This window comes from Paralichthys olivaceus, chromosome 11 (assembly GCF_024713975.1).
Source record: "Paralichthys olivaceus isolate ysfri-2021 chromosome 11, ASM2471397v2, whole genome shotgun sequence".
NCBI classification, from domain to species: domain Eukaryota; kingdom Metazoa; phylum Chordata; class Actinopteri; order Pleuronectiformes; family Paralichthyidae; genus Paralichthys; species Paralichthys olivaceus.
Window position 1 is genome coordinate 4,740,664 of NC_091103.1, and position 23,472 is coordinate 4,764,135.

At 43.9% G+C, this 23,472-nt stretch overlaps 1 protein-coding gene across 3 annotated transcripts in view; it reads right to left on the bottom strand.

Moving 5' to 3' along the window:
• The window catches only part of LOC109634412 (endothelin-converting enzyme-like 1), a 41,203-nt gene extending 19,954 nt beyond the window's left edge, over positions 1-21,249 (bottom strand). Inside the window, exons 1-6 of one of the 3 annotated variants that reach the window (XM_069534526.1) lie at positions 20,303-21,220; positions 11,088-12,317; positions 10,301-10,369; positions 9,045-9,155; positions 8,879-8,971; positions 6,893-7,017 (exon numbers count right to left, since the gene is read on the bottom strand). In XM_069534526.1, coding sequence (XP_069390627.1) covers positions 6,893-7,017; positions 8,879-8,971; positions 9,045-9,155; positions 10,301-10,369; positions 11,088-11,945 — 1,256 coding nt within the window. In that variant the 5' untranslated portion in view covers positions 11,946-12,317; positions 20,303-21,220. Of the gene's footprint in view, positions 1-6,892; positions 7,018-8,878; positions 8,972-9,044; positions 9,156-10,300; positions 10,370-11,087; positions 12,318-20,302 lie in introns of all 3 variants that reach the window. The other 2 variants (XM_020094887.2, XM_069534527.1) reach the window with 2 other exon arrangements.
• Positions 21,250-23,472: the final 2,223 nt, after the last annotated feature.

Genomic DNA, 23,472 nt, shown 5'->3' on the forward strand with positions numbered 1-23,472 from the left:
ATCGGTCATTACAAACACTTGAAACAACATATGTTTATGCTTTCCTGACAGCAAACGCTTTTATGTTCTTATGTAAATGAAGACCATTAAAACGCAAAAGTAATGTGATGCTGTTACATCCATAACAAGTTGTAGACACCATTTTAAAACCAGCCCTCAAATCAGTGTTGTACTGAGTCAGACCACTGATGAGACTGCTGCTGTGATCTAAAAACGATGCACGTATTCTGACTTGTTAAACTACTTGTATATCAGAATGTTAGTGAAACACAAGAAATCATAATGATTTCCATCACCAGACAAATTTACAGCGAAGGTCAGGCTGTAGCAGTTTGACTTCCTATTGTAGTACCAACCTCTAATGACCAGGTTTTGGCAGTGATGCATTGTTTGATGGATGGTTGATGTCAATTCTGTCCTCAAGTGTTCAGGGAGAGAGACCGGACAGAGATGTCTCAGGTTGGCTTGGGGGCTAGAAATCTGTGTGTGTGTGTGTGAGAGAGGCTGAGTGTGTCTAGAGTTGGGGGAGTTTTTGTTCAGAATTGTTGGGTATGTTGAATATATGATTCAGGAGCCTCATCTTCAGAGGCTGCATTTCAAGACTGATTGAGTCACAGCAGTGCGACTAGACCAAGTTCCATTTCAAATGCAGCAAACAAATGCTTCCTTCCATTCCCAAGCAATGAAGTCTCCAATATGTGGATCCTGGTCCAACCTCTCCCACCTCATATCGGTTCGAACTTTGCTGTCTACGCTGCTGTCTACGCTGCTGTCTACGCTGCTGTCTACCCGGCCCACGAAGAACCTCCTTTGTGGGCCGGGTAGACCGCATCCTCTGAGGGATGCAGCCCTGAATTGAGACACAGCTTTTGGCTGTAAATAAAGATGGATGACTTGTCCACTCTTCCTCCCACTATCCAGAAATAAATCTACAATATCCAGAATACGAGTCTGCGCAGTAGCAATCAGGGATGAAACTGCGAGGTCCTGGGGATACAAAGGCTCCACCAACTGTCTCAGTTGTCAATCATGACGTTTCACTTCCTTTTTTTATACCATTTGAAAAAAATGATTTAACGTGTACGATGACTTTAACTTAATTATTTAAGCAAAATAAAAATGTTTTCATTGAGGTTTGACTGTTTTGACATTTTCAACAACCATTCATTACAACAAACATTCTTCTAATTCTAATTCTTCTATCCCATGTTTTACACAACGTGATTGGAATGACACACAAAAAATATAATATGCCATCAACGTATCTTTCGCCCACTAGAAACTCCCCTACAGGGTCACATCACCCCACTCTCCCCTGCATGTCATATGTCAGTGTGTGTGTGGGGGGGGGGGGGGCTGTCTGCCAGAGCCCTGTACAGATCAAGAAGTAGGTTTAATCACTCGAGGACTGAGTGAAGGCTCATTAGGTGAATGTTTTTTAATGGACCTGGTTAGGGAGATGAAAAGATACTGCCCATGTGCACTGCATCAACACATTAGCACAGGTAATGACCCTGTAGGTTATAAGGGGGGGGGGGCTCCTCTGGTCCAGACTTCACTTCTGGATATGCAGACAGCAGATATTTGATAATTTTACATGTAAAATAATACGATTAAAGTGTAGTAATGAGATATAAAAAGAAAAAAAAAGGTTTTAAAATACAAGTGCAAACACAGAGAGATAAAAGCAAACACATTTATTCTTGAGATGTTTATCCAAAGCACCTTATAGCAGCAGGACTGTGTGTATTTTCAGCTTGGGAGGCCCAGCTGGGAATCAGACCTCGACTGCTGAAAGCTACTTAACCATGAAATCTAACGTTTGGTGAACAGCTTCATGTGAACAAAAGCTTTACAACTACCTCGAGTGTGTATTTTAAAAAGTGGTGGACCCAGCAGGAAGCAAACCCTCCGCTGCTGCTGTGTCTTTTCTGTGGGTTACTCATGAACACAAATATATTGTATTGCTTAAAACACCCCTAAACAAACACACGAAACGAGAGACACTCCCCGCTAGTCTTCAAAGCCGACTCCAAACAGGCAGGAGAAATACCACGAACCACCTACCCCTGCAGACGCCCCCGAGAGAGAGAGGGATGAACAGAGGGAGCAGACGGAGAGAGAGATGAGAGAGGGGGAGAGTGGTGAGAGGGGGGTATGTGGGAGAGAGGCTGGTGCTTTCCCCTTCATTGGAGGCCTGCTCATCTGGCTAATGGGATTGGCTGCAGTCACCACAATGCAAGGGGGACTACACACACACACACACACACACACACACACACACACACACACACACACACACACACACAGAGGAGAAAAGAAGGATGGATGGATGGAGCATGAGAAGACAGACGTGTGAGTTATCTTGTCAGTAGCCGTGTATGATGGGAAAGCCATCAATGTGAGAGTATGGTAAGGATGGAGAGCGATAACAATGGAGAGAAGGATCCGTCAATAAGATGCCTAAGAGATGGAGAGAGAGAGAGAAAACATGGACAGAGGAGAAAATGAGAGAGTGCAATGGATAGATGGAGTTGTCAATAGAAACCCCCAAACCAAGTTTAAGAGAATGAAGACAGAGGAAAAGAAAATACTTCATGCATAGAGGGGAAGATGATTGGTAGTAAAGGGAAAGGATTAGGATGGAGTTTGAATGAGGCACGGATGGATGGATAAAGAAAAACACCTCGGGTTGTAACAGAAAAAAGTAGGTGAAATGGGTGGCAGACAGAAAGGCAAAGAAAATAGAGAGTGAAAGAAAGTATGAAAAGAAAGATGTAAAGGAGACTAGGGGAGAAAAAGGACACACATTTAACCATGGAGAATGGGAAAAGAATGAAGAAGGGGATGACAAAAGAAAGGACAAGGGAAAAGAGGTAGTATGGAAGAAATGCAAGGAGTAAAGAGAAGGAGAGCAGGGGGGAAATGGAAGAAAGGTGGCGAGATGGTAGATCCATTCATTTTTAACCATCCACCCTGTTGACATGAAACAGATGAAGCACCTGGCTGTGTTCTTGTTGGACAGCTCTTCACTCTGCAACCTCAAACTGTTCCTCCAACGGACCAAGTATGTGAACTCTCCTCTCATTGTCTGTATACATATGAAAGTCAGTCTGTTCCAAAGCCTTTGGCTCTGTTTTGAGTTCAAATGCACTCTTGATCTCTGTATGTGTGTGTGTGTGTGTGTGTGTGAGTGTCAGTGAATGACAAGAGTTCAGCAAAGTACGACAGTGTACAAAAGAGTATTTCTGTAGTCCGTTTGTGGCGTTGAGAAGAACAAAACCACATCTGCTCTACTGGACAATGACACAACGGGCCAACACCTCTGCCACAACCTTTGACTGCAGCTACGTGAGGCTAAACAATGGAACCATGCGAGTGTGTGTATGTGTGTGGATCATGTGTCTTCCATCTAGAATTATCATGGATACCAACACTTCCATCTTGCCTCAGTCTCAGTCTTAAACAAGCATCAGTGTGATGAGAACTACATAAAATGACAGAAACCATCTTTTTCGAAAAAATTAATTAACTAGGAAAAGCAAACATCGAGCAACACAACATCCCCAACAGATGAAACAGTGGAGGAAGGAAGTGTTTTTTTGTTCTGACAGGATTTTGCTCTGGCAGGTACAGATTCCTGGTGTTATCTCCATGTGAATGTTAACTCCAGTTTCCTGGAGTCTGTATTATTATGTGTGGATGTGTTCTCTGGTCTTGCTACAAGCTGTGTGACTCGTTAATAACTGGCAGTGGTGGAAAGGACCCCTTGATGTGAGCAACCGGCGCATTCATAAGCAATGCTAATGAGCAATACCCCATAGCGCCATTCCACCATTTGTGCAACTCTGTGTGTGTGTGTGTGTGAATGAGCAACGCCAACTTTTGTTTAAAGCCTAAAATGAACTTCCTAGGAGACAGAACCTGGAGACAGACTGGAGGTGGAGACTGAGTAAGAGGAATAAAAGGAGAAAGGACCGCAACAAAGATGTGGGGAGAGAGTGAGGAACAGGTGAGGGAGAAGATGACAGCAGGCAGCCCCCAGATTGATTGAAAAAGGGATAGATAGGCAACAATAGCAGAGTGGCAGATGGAGAGATGGGAGAGCAGAGAGGTGTTGGGAGATCGAGGCAGATTGAGGGCAACTACAGGGTGGTCGCACAAAGTTGAAAAGGAGAAACGCAGCCAGAGAAGATTGAGGAAAGAGAGACAGATGGAGAGAGGTGGTGGAGCAGGGGATTGAAGAGTTTGGTGAAGGGAGAGTGAGAGAGAAAAGAAGACTGACTGAAAGGTGGAGACAGACACAGAGGGAGAAATTCTTAAAAGTCCAAACTGCTGCTGCTGCTGCTTACTGTCATTGTACGGAAAATCATTCCTGCTAAAAACAGAATTAATTACTGTGAGGCCTGACACGGTCTAATTTATCTCACCGCAGTTTCATAATGATCCGGAAGGAACGGGCACTTCTTCTCACTGACCCATGTGTCAGTCTGGACATTGGCAGCACTGTATGGATGTGTGTGTGTTAAGATGTGGGCATTTAACAGGCTGGGAGGGTCTGACAAAAAGTTTGAGTTGAGTTGCATTGTGGAAATTGCACGGATTTTGGAGCTAAACTAAATAAGTCAATCACTGCTTCTTTTTGACTATTTTGACTATTCTTTTAAAAATGTCAGGTCGGTCCTCCACACTAATAAAAGTGACATTCAAAGACAAATTCATGAGAAACTGCTGTAAAGATTAAATTAATAATAATAATTCACCTTCTATCTTATTTATTATTTGTGTGAATAATATGACTTACAATATTAAAATGATATATACATTTCAAAGCTCTGACTTTATTGAATAAAACATTTTTCTGGGCCCAACATAATTTTGATAATTAAATTGAATTACCAATATTTTGTCAGTTTCTTTTCATTGTCTTTTTTTCCTGTTTCCTGGCAGAGGAGCATCTTGTCATGAGGTGCGGAGAAGCCTTACATGCTGCATGTTCTGGTCATATACTGGAGCAGCATTTGATTTAACAAGGAAATAAAAGTAAAGCTACTGTGAAAATCTCTGCACTGGACGTTCACCCTGACTGAGTGAAGAAATGATAACAGGGAGAGAAGACAGGATGTCATACAGACACAGGTGGAGGGGAGAGAAGACAGGGAGAGAGGGTGATTGAAGAAGAGTCTCGTTTATTACTGAAGCCATCAGGGAGGATGGATGGACAGCCCAGTCAGAGAGAAGATTGGTAAACAACAAGAAAAGAGACAGAGCATCAAACCTGGCTCCGGCAACCTGTGGAGAAGTGAGGCTGCGATAATGGATCGGGCAGAGGCTCAGGTAACATGTACATTCACAAAGGAGATTATGAAACCCTTCAATGACATGACCCCGACTCAATGCATGTGCATGTAGGACTGTTGTGATGTAAAGCTACATTTCACAAAGAAGGAGAGCAGCAGGGGAGCAGATAAAAGAGATCAGGAATAGTCTCTTCCAGAAAAAATCGCAGCGCAAAACAGAAACTCTGACACTGATGGGAGCGGAGCTAAATCGCTGCAGAAATATAAATTCTTTTGTTGTTGATCATTAAAGTAATTTAAATAAAATACCAGAGATGGTGGACACAATAAGAAGAAGTAAAGAAAACAATACTTACTATGAATATATATATATATATATATATATACATGTGTGTAGCTGGAGGAAGGAAAAAAGCCAAATACAGACAATAAATTGAGCAATTTATAGCGACCATGAAGCTATTTGCATGATGGCACATATAAGTTGATCCGATGTTACATGGGAAACTCACAGCAGTTCTGTGGCTTTGGCTCAGGAGGTAGAGAGGGTCATCCACTAAGTCAGTGGTTCAATCCCAGTTCCAACAGTTCACTTCAAGATACTGACACCTAAATTGCCCCTGACTTTGCCTTCAGTGTATGAATGGTGCGATAGAAAAAAGCAGAGCATTAAGAAACAGGTTGCTTGAATGAGTGAATGTGACTTGTACTGTGAAGCACTTTGAATGGTAGATAACACCACTATAATACTGTGCATTTACCATAAAGTGCACCAAGCTGTCATGGTAAAACCCTGTACAAAGACATGGGTCTCCTAGAATCATTTTTGAGGCAATTGAATTTCCCTTAAATAGTCAACCAGCCAGTCAACCAGCCAGTCACACAGTCAGTCACCCATCCAATCAACCATCCAGTCACACAGCCAGTCACACAGTCAGTCACCCATCCAATCAACCATCCAGTCAACCAGCCAGTCACACAGCCAGTCACCCATCCAGTCACCCATCCTCTGGGGCTGTTGTGTATTTGTGTAAAGGACAGCGACTATTGACGAGCTGTCAGTGGCTATAACACACATCCTGGTGTGCAACAGGCCTCTAAAGCTTCCCCTGGAGTCTGTCAAGAGGAGGAAGGAGGATGAAGTGCGTGTGTGCGTGTGCGTGTTTATGTGTGTCCAGGTCTGTCCATGTGCGTCTGTCTACGTCTGCAGGTGGTAGAAAGGTGTGGGTGTGAGATCAATAATAATCATCTGCTGTAGAAGTGGAAGTTCACCCAACAGTGACTCACCTCACACACACACACAAATGTGCACACAAATACATGCATAGCAGCACTCAAAGCCCAATCCATACAACTCGTGACATTATACGTTGTAGCCAAATTTGTAGTGACAGCCTTAAACCAAAGGCAACACATACACACACACAAACACAAGAACTAAAGAACAAAAGCGCTTACTCGTACTCAAAAAGTAAAGCATGCGTCTAATTTCATCGATTTTCCATACACCTCAGTGCCCTCATCTTTTCTCCCCCTGCCCCACACCCTCGGCCGTCAAAGCACCCGGCCGCCCGTTCTCTCTTTCTCCCTACCTCTTTGAAGTGGTCTTGATGATGTCGGACACTTTCTGTAAGTAGTCGGTAGCCAGCACCACGATCTCTTCGTCCTCCGAGAGGTTTTCGAGGAAGATTTTGTCCAGCAGCCGTTTCCAGTGAAGCTGTGGCGGGACAAGGAATGATCGAGTCACTTCTTTTTTAGGTTAAATACAAAATTGAACCTGTAGCTGCTTCACAATGTCAAGCTCAGTCTGGGACTTGACCCACATTTACACAAGTTTCACTTCTGGTTCGACCACGGTAACTTTTAACACCGGCTACAATTTCTTTGTTATTGCTTTTGTGACAAAAAGCAATTTTTGTTCCCCAAGTGATGTTACTTTAAGAGGAGCTATTGATATCATATCACAACTGTGAAATGGAAAAAGTGAGCAAGTCAGTTTCTGTCTATCTCTTCCAGGAAAGATGCACAGTGTGCACAGACCTAATGGAAAAATCTATTTACTAATTCAGGAAACCTCTGCAGATATCGAGAACACAACATCTTATCAGCTCCACACTTGGTAAATTTATCGCTAAAGAAAGTGCATTGTTGAATTTGGTGCGATTTGGACAAGCAACAGGTTTAACACTAATACACTTTGAATAAACAGGCGAATAGCTTTCTGTAGCGGCAGCGGCCAAGACAAGACAACGGCAGCATCGGATTCTCCAGCCGAGTCGAGCTTCACCGAACTTTGCATGAACAAGTGAACAGCTCTGTGTGCAGCAGCGGTGGTGCAGCTCCAGGATCCTGTGGACTGAGTTTAGCGGCAGGTCTTTAGTTGCTGCAGTTTAATTACTGAAAATCACTTTTTCAGTTTGAGCTGTAACCAGCATCACCACAGACCAAGTGAACAGCCCATTCCAAACAGGCAGGTTTAGAATGGCACTGGAACTGGAATTCAGTTTTGAAGAGACATGAACCTCAGAACTTCATTACTGTCACATCATACATTAAATAATCCTGAAATAATACTACGTGTACTGTGTAGTGTTACAACTTTTAAATTCAATTCAGTATATTGGCTATTCAACTCAAATGAAGACGAAGATGCAGAAGATGGTGATTCAGACAGCAGCAGAGAATCGGGCAGATTAAATAGGCGTTTAGGAGCTAAGGCTGCAAGCAGCAACACTGGAAAAGAAAATAGCTTGTACAACCCTCGCGGCTGCTGCTGCTGTCCCTCCATTAAAAATTTGCCCTTGCTTCAGGTCTGCCTGTGACCGGGTCCTTAATCAAAGGGGCTCAGAGCTTGCTGCTGGCAGGAGGTCAACGTTAGGAGCACAACATTCCTGAGATTTGTCTTTGTCTAATGATTCATTTACTGCATATGTTCCTATTTATATTTATTAGACATAAATTATGCTTAAAAAAAAAATGTATTCAAAATCCTATTTTCATAGGTCATACAATAACTTGGGGCGTCGGTATAAGGCTGATTGCTGCATGTTCATGCTTAGTGCGATTCCTTATAATTGCAGCATCCTTGTGACTATTTTTTTCCACAAATCATGAGTGACACGCTCCTGGGCAGCAACACACTGAAGCAACTTTGCAGTGTTCTCTCTCTACCCTACTTGAATCTTAAAATGTCTGATCTATGTCTTTCCATGTTTCTCCTTATCCTTGTCACACCCCTTGTTTCCACACTTTCAATGTGTGCAGTCTCATTTTTTGGCTGAGAACTCTTTTTCTTTCTCCCAGCACATTCCCAGTTTCCATCTCCCATCCCTCCCATCCCTCCCTCCCTCCCTCCACTCCTCGTTCATCTTGACGATTCTCTGTTGGTGTTCTCGCTGCTTCAGAGGAGAGCCTCCACATTCTTGTTTCTCCCTCTTTGTGTCTCCACTGTCTCACCCCCTCCTTCCGTCCCTTCCCTCCATTGTGTCCATCAACCCCCCCCTCCATATTATATCATAAATTATGTTTATGTACTATGTGTGTGTGTGTGTGTGTGTGTGTGTGTGTGTAGTACCCACACTAGGAGCAATGCGCTGTAGCTGCCTCAGGGTGATGCGGTTGTACATGGTGCTGATGTCCTTTCTTTGGTCATCATATTCTGACACAGTGATCTGGAGAGAGAGGAGATTTTACACAACAATGCACACACGCACATACTCTCACATGCACACGCAATAAGCTCACATTGGCCAGACGAGTCTCCAGCTGTATAATCTCCTTGGACTTCTGCGTGGGTTCTTGAGCTCCCAGCATGCTCAGCAAGCGCTCCATCAGGGCCTTGTACGCCGCCAGGATCTGAGAAGCACAGCGACATCAGCGTTAATAGGCAGGAGGAGCCGCAACATCATCAGTAATGGCCAGCGACGGGGGCTGACATGTGGCAAAGTGGACAGGATAACAAAAGCACAGCGGGTGACAGAGGAAAACAGGTGGATTGATGAAGACGAGAGAGAGATGGTTCAGGAAGACAGACGGTAGATGAGAGAAAACGAAGGACAGAGTGGAAGAGGAAGAAAAGAGAAGAGAATGGTAGGAGGGGAGGTTAAGAAGGAGGGAAAGAACCTAAAGAGCTTCAAGTTTGAGGTAAAGGTAGAAGAAAGATGATAAAGGGGACGATAGCAGAGGGAAAAGTGAGAGAAAATGAAATGATGGGAAGGAGGGATGGACAGGGAAGGGTTAGTTAAATACTTTCCAGACCTTCAGTATGTGCTCAGTTATTGCTCTTCAGGCTCTGTGCTTCAGCACATTAAATTTGAAATTAAATAATAGACACTACATTAAAGTGCCAAGTGTCAGCTTTCATTTGAGTGGGTGAACGTCAGTGTGGAAAGAGCCGTGTGTGAGATTAAGCCCTTAAAACAAATACTGCCCAAATTAAAAGGGTTCAAATGTAATTGAACACTTGGCCACTAATGTTTCTCAGGCCGCTGTGTTGTCTCAACAATAGTTAATGCTCAAAAGAGCTCACACATGGCTCAGAGTCGATTGAGAGGTGAGAGTTTAGGTTGAGGTCAGTAGTCTCATTCCTCTTCTGAGGCCCAGGCTAAAAGCAGAGAGCCGGTGGAGGACAGCTGCAGCGATGCTCTGACAGTGACTCTTCAGGGTAGAGTGTTTGCTGATGGTCTGTGGTTGAAAACTTTGCAGGTCAGTGACTGCAGTGGTTTTCTTCTAAGATCGTTTGTCGGGGAGGACGGCAAACGGCCAGGTTGGAGCCTGGCTGCTGCAGGAGGAGTCATGCCTCCATATGTGGGCCGCTCCACACACACTGAGTACGGGACACTGTCTTTCCTCTTAGTGAGCAAAGGATTTTGGCCCATTAAACTGTGTGACTCCCACACAGTCCTTTATATATTGATGTAAACCAACTTAAATTAAAGGTGAGACTTAGTCTGAATAACAACAAAATGTGTAACTGACCAAAATAAATGAGGCATGTTTACCTTCACACTGTCCTCATCCTGTCCCAGATAGAGGCTTCTCTCTGGGAGTGTGAGCCCCTCCTGATCAACCTGTACACACACACACACACACACACACACACACACACACACGGTCAGATAGTCACATATGTAACATATTATGTATTTTCAAATGATTGTAATGATGCCAGTTTCTGCAAGCTGTGACACATGTGCTAAACACATAAATTATCTATGACCTTCATAAATAATTCCTGCAGCGTGTGCACTGGAGTGACATTTCATCTGTTATTTAATCTCAGTTTTGCTTTAATAAAGGTTGGTCTATGAGGCTTGTCTGAGACTCACAGCTTTATTTATTGGACGTTTCAGCTGAACTGTGACTCAGATCCGGTATTGCACAGCTAACCTGACAAGAAACGTTCGGTTCGTTTCAGAGCTGTTGATGCACCTTAAATAAAGGCTTGAGTATTAAGGCGTGTTCGGAGTGAATGCAAAGTGAATTTTGCATTCACTCCGACACTTTAGGTCATAATAAGGCACAGGACAAATTCATATACATCATGTGAAATTCACTTTGTGTTTCGTCTGAACACACCTTTAATCTCCCATGACTGTCTTCTTTCCATCTAACAATCAATACTTTTACAACCTTTCTTTTATACTTTGTGAAGCACTTTGGTCAAACAAGTTGTTTAAAATCATGTGCTACATAAATAAAATTAACATTGACACCACGTTTGTGGCTTCATTAACTCACATCATGCATTCACAAGTACACACAGCTTCCAATCATCCTTCTTCTCACCCTGATAGCGTTCCTGGAGGAGTTTTTGTCGTCCACATTGACAGTGAGGGAGAAAAAGACGGCGGTGCTGTACACGCCCTGTGTCCTGTACAATAGCTCATCGAAGTCCGGCCTCTGTGGCGCACCATCGCTCTCCCACCCAGCAGAACCCGGAGGAGCCCCCACCAGGTCCCACCCCCCACAGCTGTCTATCACCTCCGTCATGGGGTCAGAGCCCAGCTTGTCGATTTCCTGGATGTTGACGCAAGATCTGTAGAACTCCTTGACCTTGCGCTCTGCAGAGTTGTGCCCACGCCTCCGTACTGGCTCCAGAAGGAGGTGCTGTAGTTTCTCCTCGTTGTGCTCCCCTATAGCCGTGATGATGCCATAGCTGAGCTTGTCCTCTGGGATGCCGTGGCGCCTCAACCAACCGCCACAGGCAAACGAGTAGAAGTCCTGGCAGGGCTGGATGGTTGGGTCAATATTGGACTGAACGAAGCGAGCCGTGCGCAGCAGGGAGCGTTTGCGTTGGCAGTCCTGTCGGCACTGTGGGTCCTGCTGGGCGTCCAGGGAAATGTACTTGAGTGCCAGCATGCTCCCCAAGATAACACACATGCCTGCAGCGAAGACCAGAGCAGAGAGGAGGCAGATCTCCCTCCGGCTCCATCGAGGAAGCCCTCCACTGTTGCTGGCGTTGCTTGGATCTTTGTTTCGACCGTTTGACAAAGTGCCTCCTCGGCTTCGCCCCATATGGCGGTCCAGGCTGCCCCCCAGGTGAAGGGTCATGCCATTGCTTAGGATGTCACTGCTGTACCGACCGCCGTATTTTACTTCCTGGAACTCATCATAGTGGGCAGTTAGTGAGTATGTCTTCTCCATGGCAAATAATTGTTTTAGGTAAAAAGCAGTAGTTGGATTCTGGGTAAAATGGATAAAAAAAGAACTTATTTCTATGTTCAGAGTACTGTCATGACAGCTCCTCCCGAGACAAAAGGGAGGACTCCCGCTAAAGGACAACACGCTGAAGAGAAGTCAAAATCCTGTTGGGCCTCTTTAGGCAAAGTCCCCTTTATTCTTTTTTAAATCAGCAGTCTGCAGAGCGAGGGGCTCCCAATGGGCATGAGGAATCTCTCGGGTCCTGCTTTCTCTCGCTCATCCTCCTTCTTGCTGCTCCCTTTCCATTTGCTCCTCTCTCTCTCCAACTGGTTACAGGTCAGCTGTCGATAGAAGCAGGAATGAGACAGGCTGGTTCTGTGGGCGAGAGAGAGAGAGAGATTGGAAATTGAATCCACAATCACAGCAGCAGAGAATGACAAAATAGCGCCTGTTTCGGCACATTTGCCCCACATGGTTTCCTTCTGTTGTTTGTCAGCTAAAGCTGTTGAATTGATTGGTGATAGTCATCCCTCCGAGGGAGAAGATGCCCCCGGTGACTCATGGCTTTGGATAGATCAATGGAGAAATGAGAAAAGAGCTGAGTATCAGCTGGACATGGAGAGGCGTGGCAATCACCATAACTTAGCCTGTGTCAGTTCAAATTGATGTAAAACTTTTTATTATTACAGAGGGGCAGGCAGAATTTATGTCCTGTCTCACGGAGCTGAACGCACACACACACACACACACACACATACACACACCTACAAACAACTCCAGCATCGATGGCATTAGCTGATCCTCTTCTGAGATTTAAAAAATTATATCAAGTTATCACATTACAAGCAGCTGCCAAAATATAAATCATATGCACAAATATCCCAAAGTGTTTTCATTTATCTTGACGTTAAGTGGTTTTTCAAGTAAGTCCCACAAGACACCGGATTCACAGTGTGTCCATGAGCCTGTATAATGCGGCACCAACAGACAAATTATTTATTTTCTTACTTCTGTTTGCGTTCTCGTTTGCCTCTGCTGATGCATTCCACTTGTAGCCTGTAGGCAATATCACAAGTCTTTAGACAGGGAGACTGACAGACAAATTGTTTTTTGGATGCTCTTCCACTGTGAGTTTGCAAGCCCCTTTCTCTATCTCTTTGTGTGTGTGTGTGTGTGTGTGTGTGTGTGTGTGTGTGTGTGTGTGTGTTACACAGCGGATTTAAAGCTGTGAAGCTGATCTGTGGAAATGGATCCATTATCTCCATTTAGAATAGCAAACTTCAGGACCAGCGTCTTAACAAGCTTTCTCTGACCTTACTGTGGAACGCTCTATGTAGATTAAAAAAAGAGGAAACAGTCGGAAAGAAAGACAAAATCACAGACAGAAATAAGAAGTTCAGTCTTTGCAGGTAAACAGAGACGAGCAGCGCGCATGTCATCCTGTGAAAGGTGGCAAGTACAAATCTTATGGGAATGGCAGATGAGTGGTTAGTGGCTAAAAGCATTATGTGAACAGGTGGAGGGGGTAATAGACATAATATAGAAAGTTTGATGCATGGATGGTGAAGAAATAAAAGTCATATCTAAAACTGCAGAGATCTGTGGTTCAAACAGAGGTAATGATAACAACGGATGGTCTGTGCAAACACAATTGACTGTGTTTTTATTGCCGGGAAGCCAGCAGGGGATTCTTCCTGTTACAGCCCAGTATCCCTGGGAATAAACCTTCACGTGGAATAAATTGATGTATGATTTATGGTCAGAGCCAGTGAAGGGTATCCCCTCACACAGGAAGGCAGAAAGTAAAGCTCAAATTAAACTTTCCATTCAGCTGTGAAGGTTTGCATGAAATAAATTGTATCATCTGGTCACATCTGCAAGGATCAGTGCTGCCTGAAAATGAATGATAGCACAGAAAAGCTGCACATCACAACATCACAACTCATTGTGGTATGAACAGAAGGCCGTGTGCTTCCGCTGCTGTAGCCCATTTACTCCAAATCACATGTAATTTATGTTACAGCTTACCAATTTATTAACCATCCCGTGTTTCTGTGTGCATTTGTTCTACCACTCCACACATCCATTGTATTTTCCATTAAAGGAGCCCTGGGATACCCGTGTTTCCTTGTTAACAAACCAAAGGTATGTTTACGGTCAGTGGTGTCCACCAATATTTGTATCCTAGAACTTAATATGGAAGACATTTCTCCACTCCCCACCCAATCCAGAAATTAAGCCAAAATATTTGTCTGCAAAGCCGTTTTCAGACACAGCCTGTCTGTCTTTCACACATGCACAACGCAGTGGGAGGTTTTCTTCACACCGGTATCAGCTCTTATCACCACAAACTCTATTGTCTGTGTTTTCTGCTGAATTTCTATGGACTTTTTACGAGGAGGCCAGGTGGAGAAAGTCCACAGAAACCACGAGGCCTCTCACTTGGACATTTGAGTTCACACATGCACCTCCTCCGGAGAAAACACGGAGGATCTGCAGAGTTCCGAGCATGTCTGAAAGCAGCTCAAGTGCCTCATGCTTAGTCGTCCTGTATTTCCTGAGTATTGTATAAATAAATAACAAAAAGCACTTTGAGATTGAGAGTTCAATGATAAACTCTCCATAATGCTGGTTTTTGCATCATCCAATTCCACCATCCTGTTTTTTGAGTGGTCTAGTGCTCCCTACTGGTCATTCGAGGTGCTTGCACAATGAGATGGTGGAAGTGAGGGGAAAGCATGAAGCTCTCGTGCATCATTACATCCTCACCGTGCGGCTCATGGCTCAACATGTCGTGAATGTCTATCTGCACTCTCTACATGCCAACAGCAGTGTTCGGTGATGGGATGTGCACTGCAGAGATGAGTGGGTTTTTCAGAGAGGGAGAAAATGTGCAGGAAAATGGTTGAGAGAGAGTCAAGGATAGTGTGTCTTTGTGCAGTGTCATTATCATTATCAGTTTAACATATCATCCATCAATGCTCTGCCTAGTTACACAAATGTACACACACACACACACACACACACTCACACACCCACGGTCAGATTCTGTATCTGTATAGAGAGTCTGGTTATAATAATATTGAATTTCTTCAAAGTACATGCATTTTCTCCTTCATTCTTTCAAATGCACATGCACTGTCTCAGGTCAGGCATTATAGTAAATTATGCTATGAATGTGCGTGTATACACACACACACACACACACACACGCACGCACACACACACACGCACACACACACACACACACACACACACACACACACACACACACACACACACACACACACACACACACACACACACACTATCACATTCTGAGGGGACACCCAGCCCATGGCTAATGGATTGGGTCTTTTGTGGGTACCATCACACAGAGAGGCATGCTTGATGAATGGCTATTTACCGAACATGACAGGGCCTAATATCTGAGAGTTATACTAAAACTGCAGCAACCTCTCCACACACACACACACACACACACACACACACACACACACACACACACACACACACACACATGGAAACAGAAATTGCACCACACACACTCGGCCATGCATACCACCTTGTCAGTTGTCAAGCATTTCCCATAGATTTATTTTCCTTTTTTTAATCAGACATTGACTTTCACTCATTGGATGGGTTCTCAAAGTTAGATCGGGGGACGTCTGGGGGTTCCTGAAGACGGTACCAAACTGACAAACTCCAATAATTCCAAATAAATGACATAAAAAATATCTTTGAAGGTTAACTTCAGTATGAGAAAGAACATTATTTTAGCTGTCAGTTGATCCAGGCCCCAGTTCAAGTTATTTTCAGTAATTCTATCAACTTGACCCTTCAGCTGTGAAAAATCAATGAGGCAAAATCACTTTCTCAATTCCATCACTTTCCTCTGCTGAATCTGCCTTGCTAAGCTAACTGTAGGCTAGTGGTTTGATCAGGTCTGAACCACAATCTTAGCCGTCAGTGAAGGACTGAGAATCAGGGTCAGTGACGAGAAAAGATGCTTCATGTTGAGTGAATGCAACTTGAGCTGTTACCAGCTATACCACCATATAGACCTGGAGTGGGGAACCTTCGGTCTCCAGGCTGCACACATCCCAAGAGACAATTTATGTTTACTCTCAGAAATACATAAGATTCTCATGACAGCAATAAATCTTTTCTGTGATAACACAAAACAACATAAAATTGAAGATGTCCTTCAGGGTGGTCCCTTCCAGCTGTACCCTGTCACTTCATGGTCAAGGTAAACGAACACACGGTAGCTGACAAGGATCATACTGACTTTCAAGAAAAGAAAAGAAAAGAAGATGCAGAAAGTCGTTCTTTCCAAGAGAAATGAACCAACTTTTATATTTGGATGAAATAGTTTGCGGGGACGTGCTCAAACTGACGAAAAAGGCCATGTGCAATCCCAGCTGGAAACACGCAGCTGAACTGGAGATCCAAGGACAAATGGTCTTAGATAAAGTTATCACATTCTGACAGGGACAGTGTCAGTGTGTTCGGTTGGGATCACTGCCGAGTTTGATACGAGGGAGGAATCAGTGTTGTTGTCAGACAAAGGTGAGGATTAGTTCAATTCAGTTTTTGCATCTTCCAACACTGCGAAAACAAAAGTCTGCAATTACATGTGAACGTGGTGAGTTTCCAAAATCCTTCGGGCATTGGTCGTGATGTTTCAGGACATGAACAGCAAACAGCTGTTTGATGATGAAATGCCTGATGTATGAAAACCAACAACATAAAATCATTGAGCCGCAAAGACACAATTATTTTATGAAAACCCTCTTCTCTGATGAGACATGCACTGAAGTCTGCATCTCTGTTTAAGATGACCTTATGCAGTTTTCCTTAAAATGGATTTGCTCAAGAATGTGTGACCCAAACCTGGAAAACGAGCTGTGAGGAACATCATCATCACTACCACCTGACATCAGACGCTTTGCATTAAGCTGTTTTCAGATGGAAACACACCGGAGAATTGAATCAGGACTTTCTCCGCAGCTTTCCTTTCACACACGGACATCGCAGCGGGAGATTCTTTGCACAGACACGTTCACAACAGCAATAAATCCTCCGCAGGACTCAGGTAAGGGGCGGTGCAGCAGACAGAGGCAGGACGTAAATTATTAATTCTGCTGCGGAGATCTCATGATTTTGTTTACAGCACATCAACAAAGTATCAACACAAACTCTCTTGACTAGTTGCCTGTGTCTTGAGATATCTGAGATATTTGTTTTCTTTTTTTCATTTTTGCGTGAGAAGCGTCATCAACACCCCCTCTCGCTTGCCTTGAATCCTGCAGAGGATCTCCTGCAGTGTTCTCACATCGGCTCCTCTTAAGTTTCTGCAGACTTTATGCTACAGGAGGCCAGGCGGAGAAAGTCGGCAGAAACTCCGGAGACTCACACTCGGACATTTGCATTCACGGATACACGTCCTCTGGAGAAATTCCGGAGTTGTGCATGTCTGAAAGCAGCTTTAGAGAGGTCAGTGTGATATATGTGTTAAATCATTTTTGCATGGCCTTAAGGAGGTTAGAAAGAATGAAATGACCCCTGATAGGAGAAAGGTTCCCCTCCCCTGATATAGACATTATAACCAGAGTTACTTATGTAGTTCTATGAATTCTGGTTAAGCCTCATGTCATTGACGGATATTAAAACATCTGAAAATGCCAACAGAGTGTTGCTATGGGCAGAGGGAGAGACAGAGGAAACCTGGAACAGCAACCAACTGCCAGCAGTCACAGGAAATTTAGTTTCTGAAAACAGGTTCTTAAGTTGCTCTTTAAAGAAACTACACTACACGTCTCTTGTTCTCTAACTGCTATCAATAAATCCTCAGTGAAGATCGATGGGTAATCAATAAGTGGAGCCCTCTGACGGGTCAGGTCCACATCACTGTTACATCGCTGGATCCCAGTTCTCATAGAATTACAGCAAATCTGCAAAACTGGTTCAGTAGACGACTGCTCTACAAATGTGTGTTAGTGATGCATGAGCTGAGTGATTCAGAAATGTTTAAAAATAAAAGTGAATATTTTACTGGTGTAAATTTGTTTCCTAATAAATGAGCACATCAAATAGAAATGTAAGCTGCATCAGCTTGAGCTGTACGGAGTTATCGCTAGTTGTTGCCGTGCTTTAGGAGTAACAGGCTTCAGTGCTTTGGAGGTTAACGTATCGACGTAAAGAAAATTCCCCTTGGCAACAGATTTACAGAAGTTGCCAGGGGGCATGTTACAAAGACCATATCTGTTCATACAGACCGTCAGTAGCGTTCACTGTGGAAATGAGGGTAAATGTCCATTTAACCAAACACATTACCTGTTAAACCCTCATATCTCCTGCCTTCAGCAAATGCTGTATTTGGTGTCTCCCTCAAAACTTATCACCAAAATTATTAAACTCTCCAGACAGTCAAACTCACACCCCAACATGAATTCACAGACGCACATTCCTCTTCTCTCTGCTGCAGTTTGTCATGATACCACCAAGAGTACCAGAAATAAGAGCTTAGCGGGAAACTCTACTTCTATCTCCCCTCAGCTGCGTTACGTCACCTGAAAGCCCCCGATAAATGGGTTTATTATCCCCTAATCAAAACGGTCACAGAGCCTGCCCCGGCAGCTTCACGGCACTCTGAGGGTTCAGTATTGGGAGTCAGCCCCTCGAGTCTTATCACCAGTCGCCAGAGGCTGCAGTAGAGTGCTATGGTGTTTTTGTGTGGGCTACAGACCTGGACACACTGCACAAGGGTCCCACCGACAGACACAGTTTACATCTTAGACTTCAGAAGAACACCCTTTGTGGTGATATTAAAGAAACGATTGAGGTTCTCTGTGTATTGACTAAATATCCCACAATATTAAGACCTTTTTATCCATCGTTGATTCTACAGAAAACTGATTCAGGAGAAAAAGCCCTCACTCACTAACTCTCTCCATCCAACGCACACACACACACACGCACATCATTCAAGTGGAACCTTGACTGACAGGTATAAAGCACTTACATACAGTAACTCTATTAACCGTAATGACTCCCATAAGTCTTCTTCTGTAGAGCAGTATGCCAAACTACGTTTCGAATTTTCAACCACTTGAGTCATCAGTTAGGTAAACCTTTACCCCCCCCTGAGATATTCAGCCACTATCTCTGAACAACTATTCATGTGAAGTACTTTGCTTTAATATTTACCTACTTTCAAGTACTTCGGTCAAGGGAGATGAAAACATATGATGAGCACAAGAGAACAGGATGAAACTTGAGTAGATATCATCTGTGCAAGACTTTTCTTGCGTCCCATACACCGCACAACATCAAGCTTAATTGATCATCAGCCCGATAACAGACACTACATCCCACAGTCCTGGTGACTGCACAAGTGAACTTTAATAAACACAATATTACCACCCAACAAACACAAAAACACAAAACCCACATGAACCAAGTCTGAACAAACACAAAACATCAGTCAAAACACTTAACATTCCCATGAGCCTTTGCAACATACTGTCCAATCAGAGTGACACTACAATTTAAGTTTTAATTTTAATCCACTTAAAGGCTGCTTTTCTGGGTTGTGTTCTGTGCCTGATTGAACTTTTCTTTTCTCTATTCTTCATAAGTTAAACATTCTGTTTCTTCTATTTAAAAGATTCTGCAGCCTGTGTCAGTTTCACCACTAAGAAGCACAGCAGCATTCACCTCCTGTGGTTTTAAGCTGAAGTCTCTATGAGAGAGAAAAGCGCTTCTCTGTCGGCGGACGGAGCAGTGAAAGTGAAGACTGGAATGATGGGTTATAAGCTCGTCAATAGCGTGTCCTGAAGAGAGCGACCATAATATATGAAAACTTTCTGGGCGATGCAAAGCTGGTGGTGCGTAAAAAGATGGACGAGAGACCGCTGAAGCTGCTCCGCAAAGAAGATAAGAGAAATAATTAGCGATACTTTTACGCACACCTGATAATTCCCTGAATTAATTTAGAAAAAGCATCTTGATATTGAGCAGAAAACTTCTAGACTCGTCCATGTGCTCGTTGTGATGAAAATGTGGAACCATGTGCGTAAAAGACGAGTGGACACCTCTCATCAGCGCGTCGGCTCTGAGACGTGACCCCCAAGTTAAACTGTGCTACTTCTTCTTTAAACCCCACTCTTCCAGTATATTAACATAACAATTAACTACATGATTGTGATAATAGCACAACCCTATCGTCCCACACTGCACACAACGTGCCACGGAACACGGCTGGTGGAGCGACCTGTTCCAGCACCAACATCTCATCTGTGGATACGGATGGAAACTTGTGCAAAAAAAAAAAAAAAAACCCATGAAGAGCTTACCTGTGGGGAGTGAATCTGAATCCCAGCCGGGGGTGTTAAAGTGTCTTTGTCCAGTCTGCGTGAAAATGTATGTGGATGCGTGTGTTTGGGTTCGATGGATGGAGATCCACAACAGTTAAGGTCCGGCTAGATGTCCGCCCCGCCTCCGGAGACCGACACACACGGGGATCCGCACCGCTCTCTGCCGCCGCTGCAGCTCACAGCCTCCGATGTATGGAGGAGGGAGAAAGGGAGGGAGAATGGGAGGAGAGGAGAGAAGGTGGGGGGGGTCCCCTCATTAACAAGGTGAGGCACTGGCTGACACACACACACACACACACACACACGCTCACAAACATCATTCAAGTCAAGTCTTTTATTTTCTTTTGCTTCTAATTGATATTTCCCTGAGTAATTATATCTAATATCTTAAGTGTAATTGCTTTGACTTAATATTGGGTTATTGAGTTATTTGTTTTCTGTTTTTGGAAGAATAGAAATTTTGGACTTGCTGACTCATGCACATTCCTAGACAACACTATCCACATTAGAAGGATTTTATCACACAGCAGTTATTCCCATATCAACCCACTGTGTTTTATCAGCTAAAAGCAACAGCAGGGAGACTGTGCAGTGAACTCCCACGAACATGTGCCCAGCCCTAATATTAATGGCGAAGTATGCTCCTCTGTTATTCAGTTAAAGAAGCAGATTAGAATTTAGATCATATGTTCCCAGCAGCTCAGAGGGTAAACATCAACTAATTCCCAAATGAGTAAGTCTATTCCACTGATTGATATCATAGGGCTGCAGCATTTTACTGTGCCACCACAACACACAGCGCGTTGTAATAAATCTTGTGCTCCAAACAACCGCTAAACATTAGCTACAGAACTGGAGAACATTCATCTCTACGTAGCCTGAAAGTCTCACAAACCAAACTAATCAAACCAAAAAGGTCAACTAATATTATTATGCAAATCAGCTGAGTAACTAACCGGCCATTTCATTACCCCGATCGTTCAGTGAGAGGAGGCAGGGGCGGAGGGAGGAAGAGCGTCAGTAGATTTTAGAGACAGTGACTACTAATGTGTTATTTTTGACCTTTTGTTTGTTGACTTACTGAAGAAAAAGAAAACTGCTCAACAGAAAGGGCCAATTTTAAGAATCACACTTAATTGCCAAGGAAACACAACAGTAACAAAATGATGCATCAGGGCGGCATACAGAAATAACTGAAAACACAAAGGCAGAATAAAATCAGCGAAACACAATCGTTCATATGGAGCTCATGATGAAAAAGAGCCAAATGAAACGGAGCAATTTATAACTATTCAAATGTGTGATTGGTTAATGAATGAGAGAGACCTGGCTGCAGACAAGATGGCTGCAGACGACTGACATCCACCACAGACTGCCACATGCAACTTCACCACTAGATGTCACTAAATTCTACACACTGAACCTTTAAAGGGTGCACACAACATTTTCAGTGGAGAACTTTGCATTCGTTACCCTCTCATTTATATCGATTTTTTTTAATGGGCCAATATAAAGTTATCCGACAAGCCTTTAAAAAGTCTACTGAAATCAAATGTAGTAACAAAATAAATACCAGAAGAATAGCAACTAGTGGACAGGTGTGGAATAACAAGTAGGCCCACTGGAAAGGTCCATAATCATGCACATGCAGCCCAGGCTTTAAGGTTTATAGCTTTATGATGCGTTTTGGCATCTTTTAGCTCTTTGTCTTGGTTCCACAGCCAACTCTACTATTTTGGTTCACTATTGTTTCAATCTCATCGCTCTCATTTTTCTTAGGCAGCTGTTTTCAGTAAAATGCTCTTATACACCCACATCTACTCCAGGAGTAGCAATGATAAAAAGACAGTCCACTTGATTTCCTTCAAAGAATTCAGTTGATCTTTTTGTACCTCAGGATATGTCTTTATAGATTCTATAATCAAAGTGAAGTTAGTCTGAATTTTCAATCTGATTGACCATCTTTTCATGGTTAAAATTGCTCAGAGCCATTCTCGCCCACTGTCCCCTGCAGTTCAGGGGCTCATTTGGCCAACAGGCAACAACAGCGAGGACAATGAGGCAAACGAGGCACACTTTTAATCCGGCTGAGTGAAGCAGCGGAGATTGGGTTCAGCTGTCAGCCCGCGTGGAAGCAGGACACTTGGTAAAATTATGCCACAACACTGGCGGCCTACAGACCCAGAATTATAACGAGCGGCCCAGCAGAGCAGAGGGGAGGGAGGGAGCCTTGTGCACCCGGGGAACGCTGACAATGAGCAGATGAGCTGGGATCAATGTCGGGGTTTGACAAAGAGAAGGGGAGGGAGTGTATGGATGAGTGGCGGTCTGGTCCCTCAGCACTTTGACTCAGCCTCATTTTTTATTAGGTTGTTATTTACACACCTGCTGCCATGGGGAGAGGTAAGGAAACTCACTCTCTCCATCTCTTCCTGGCTCTCATGGACAGACACATATACAATCAACAACACTGCAGGCACAGGCGCACACACACACACACACACAAACACACACACACACACACGCACACACACACACACGCACACACACATGCACACGCACACGCACACACCTGCGCTAACCTCCCCCAACAGTTCCTCTTAACAATAATCGGAAAGTCCACATGAGCGGCAGACTACAAGTCTATTTTTGAGTGTCTAAAAATATAACTTTTGTCCTGGTTCACTGGATTCATTAAGGTCCCTGGTGAGGCAGACATTTCACAGAGGAAGTTAAGACAGAGATGATAATTCTGAAATTACATACAGCAGGAAGTGAGCCGGTTTCACAAGAACGCATTAGCATCCAGCAGTACACCTTCCACCTTCCTCTGGGATGGGTGTAATAGAATTGGAGAGGTAGCCTCCAGGTAGCGCTCAGGTTTAGCCAAACTGAAGATGGATGGAGGTTGCTTGCCTAAAAGGTGCAACAACTAAGATAAGAGGAGGAGGAGGGAGGAGGAGGGAGGAGGATGGAGGAGGATGGGGAGGATGTTTTCTCTCCTGTCTGCTCAGCACCTGAGCCTGACCCCACCCCATGCATCCACCACCCTCCATCTTCCACTCAGACAGGCTAATGGGGAACCGGGAGCACCATTTATATTCCTTGCCCCCCCACCGGCACCCTACCTTGGCTATCCGATTCTACAC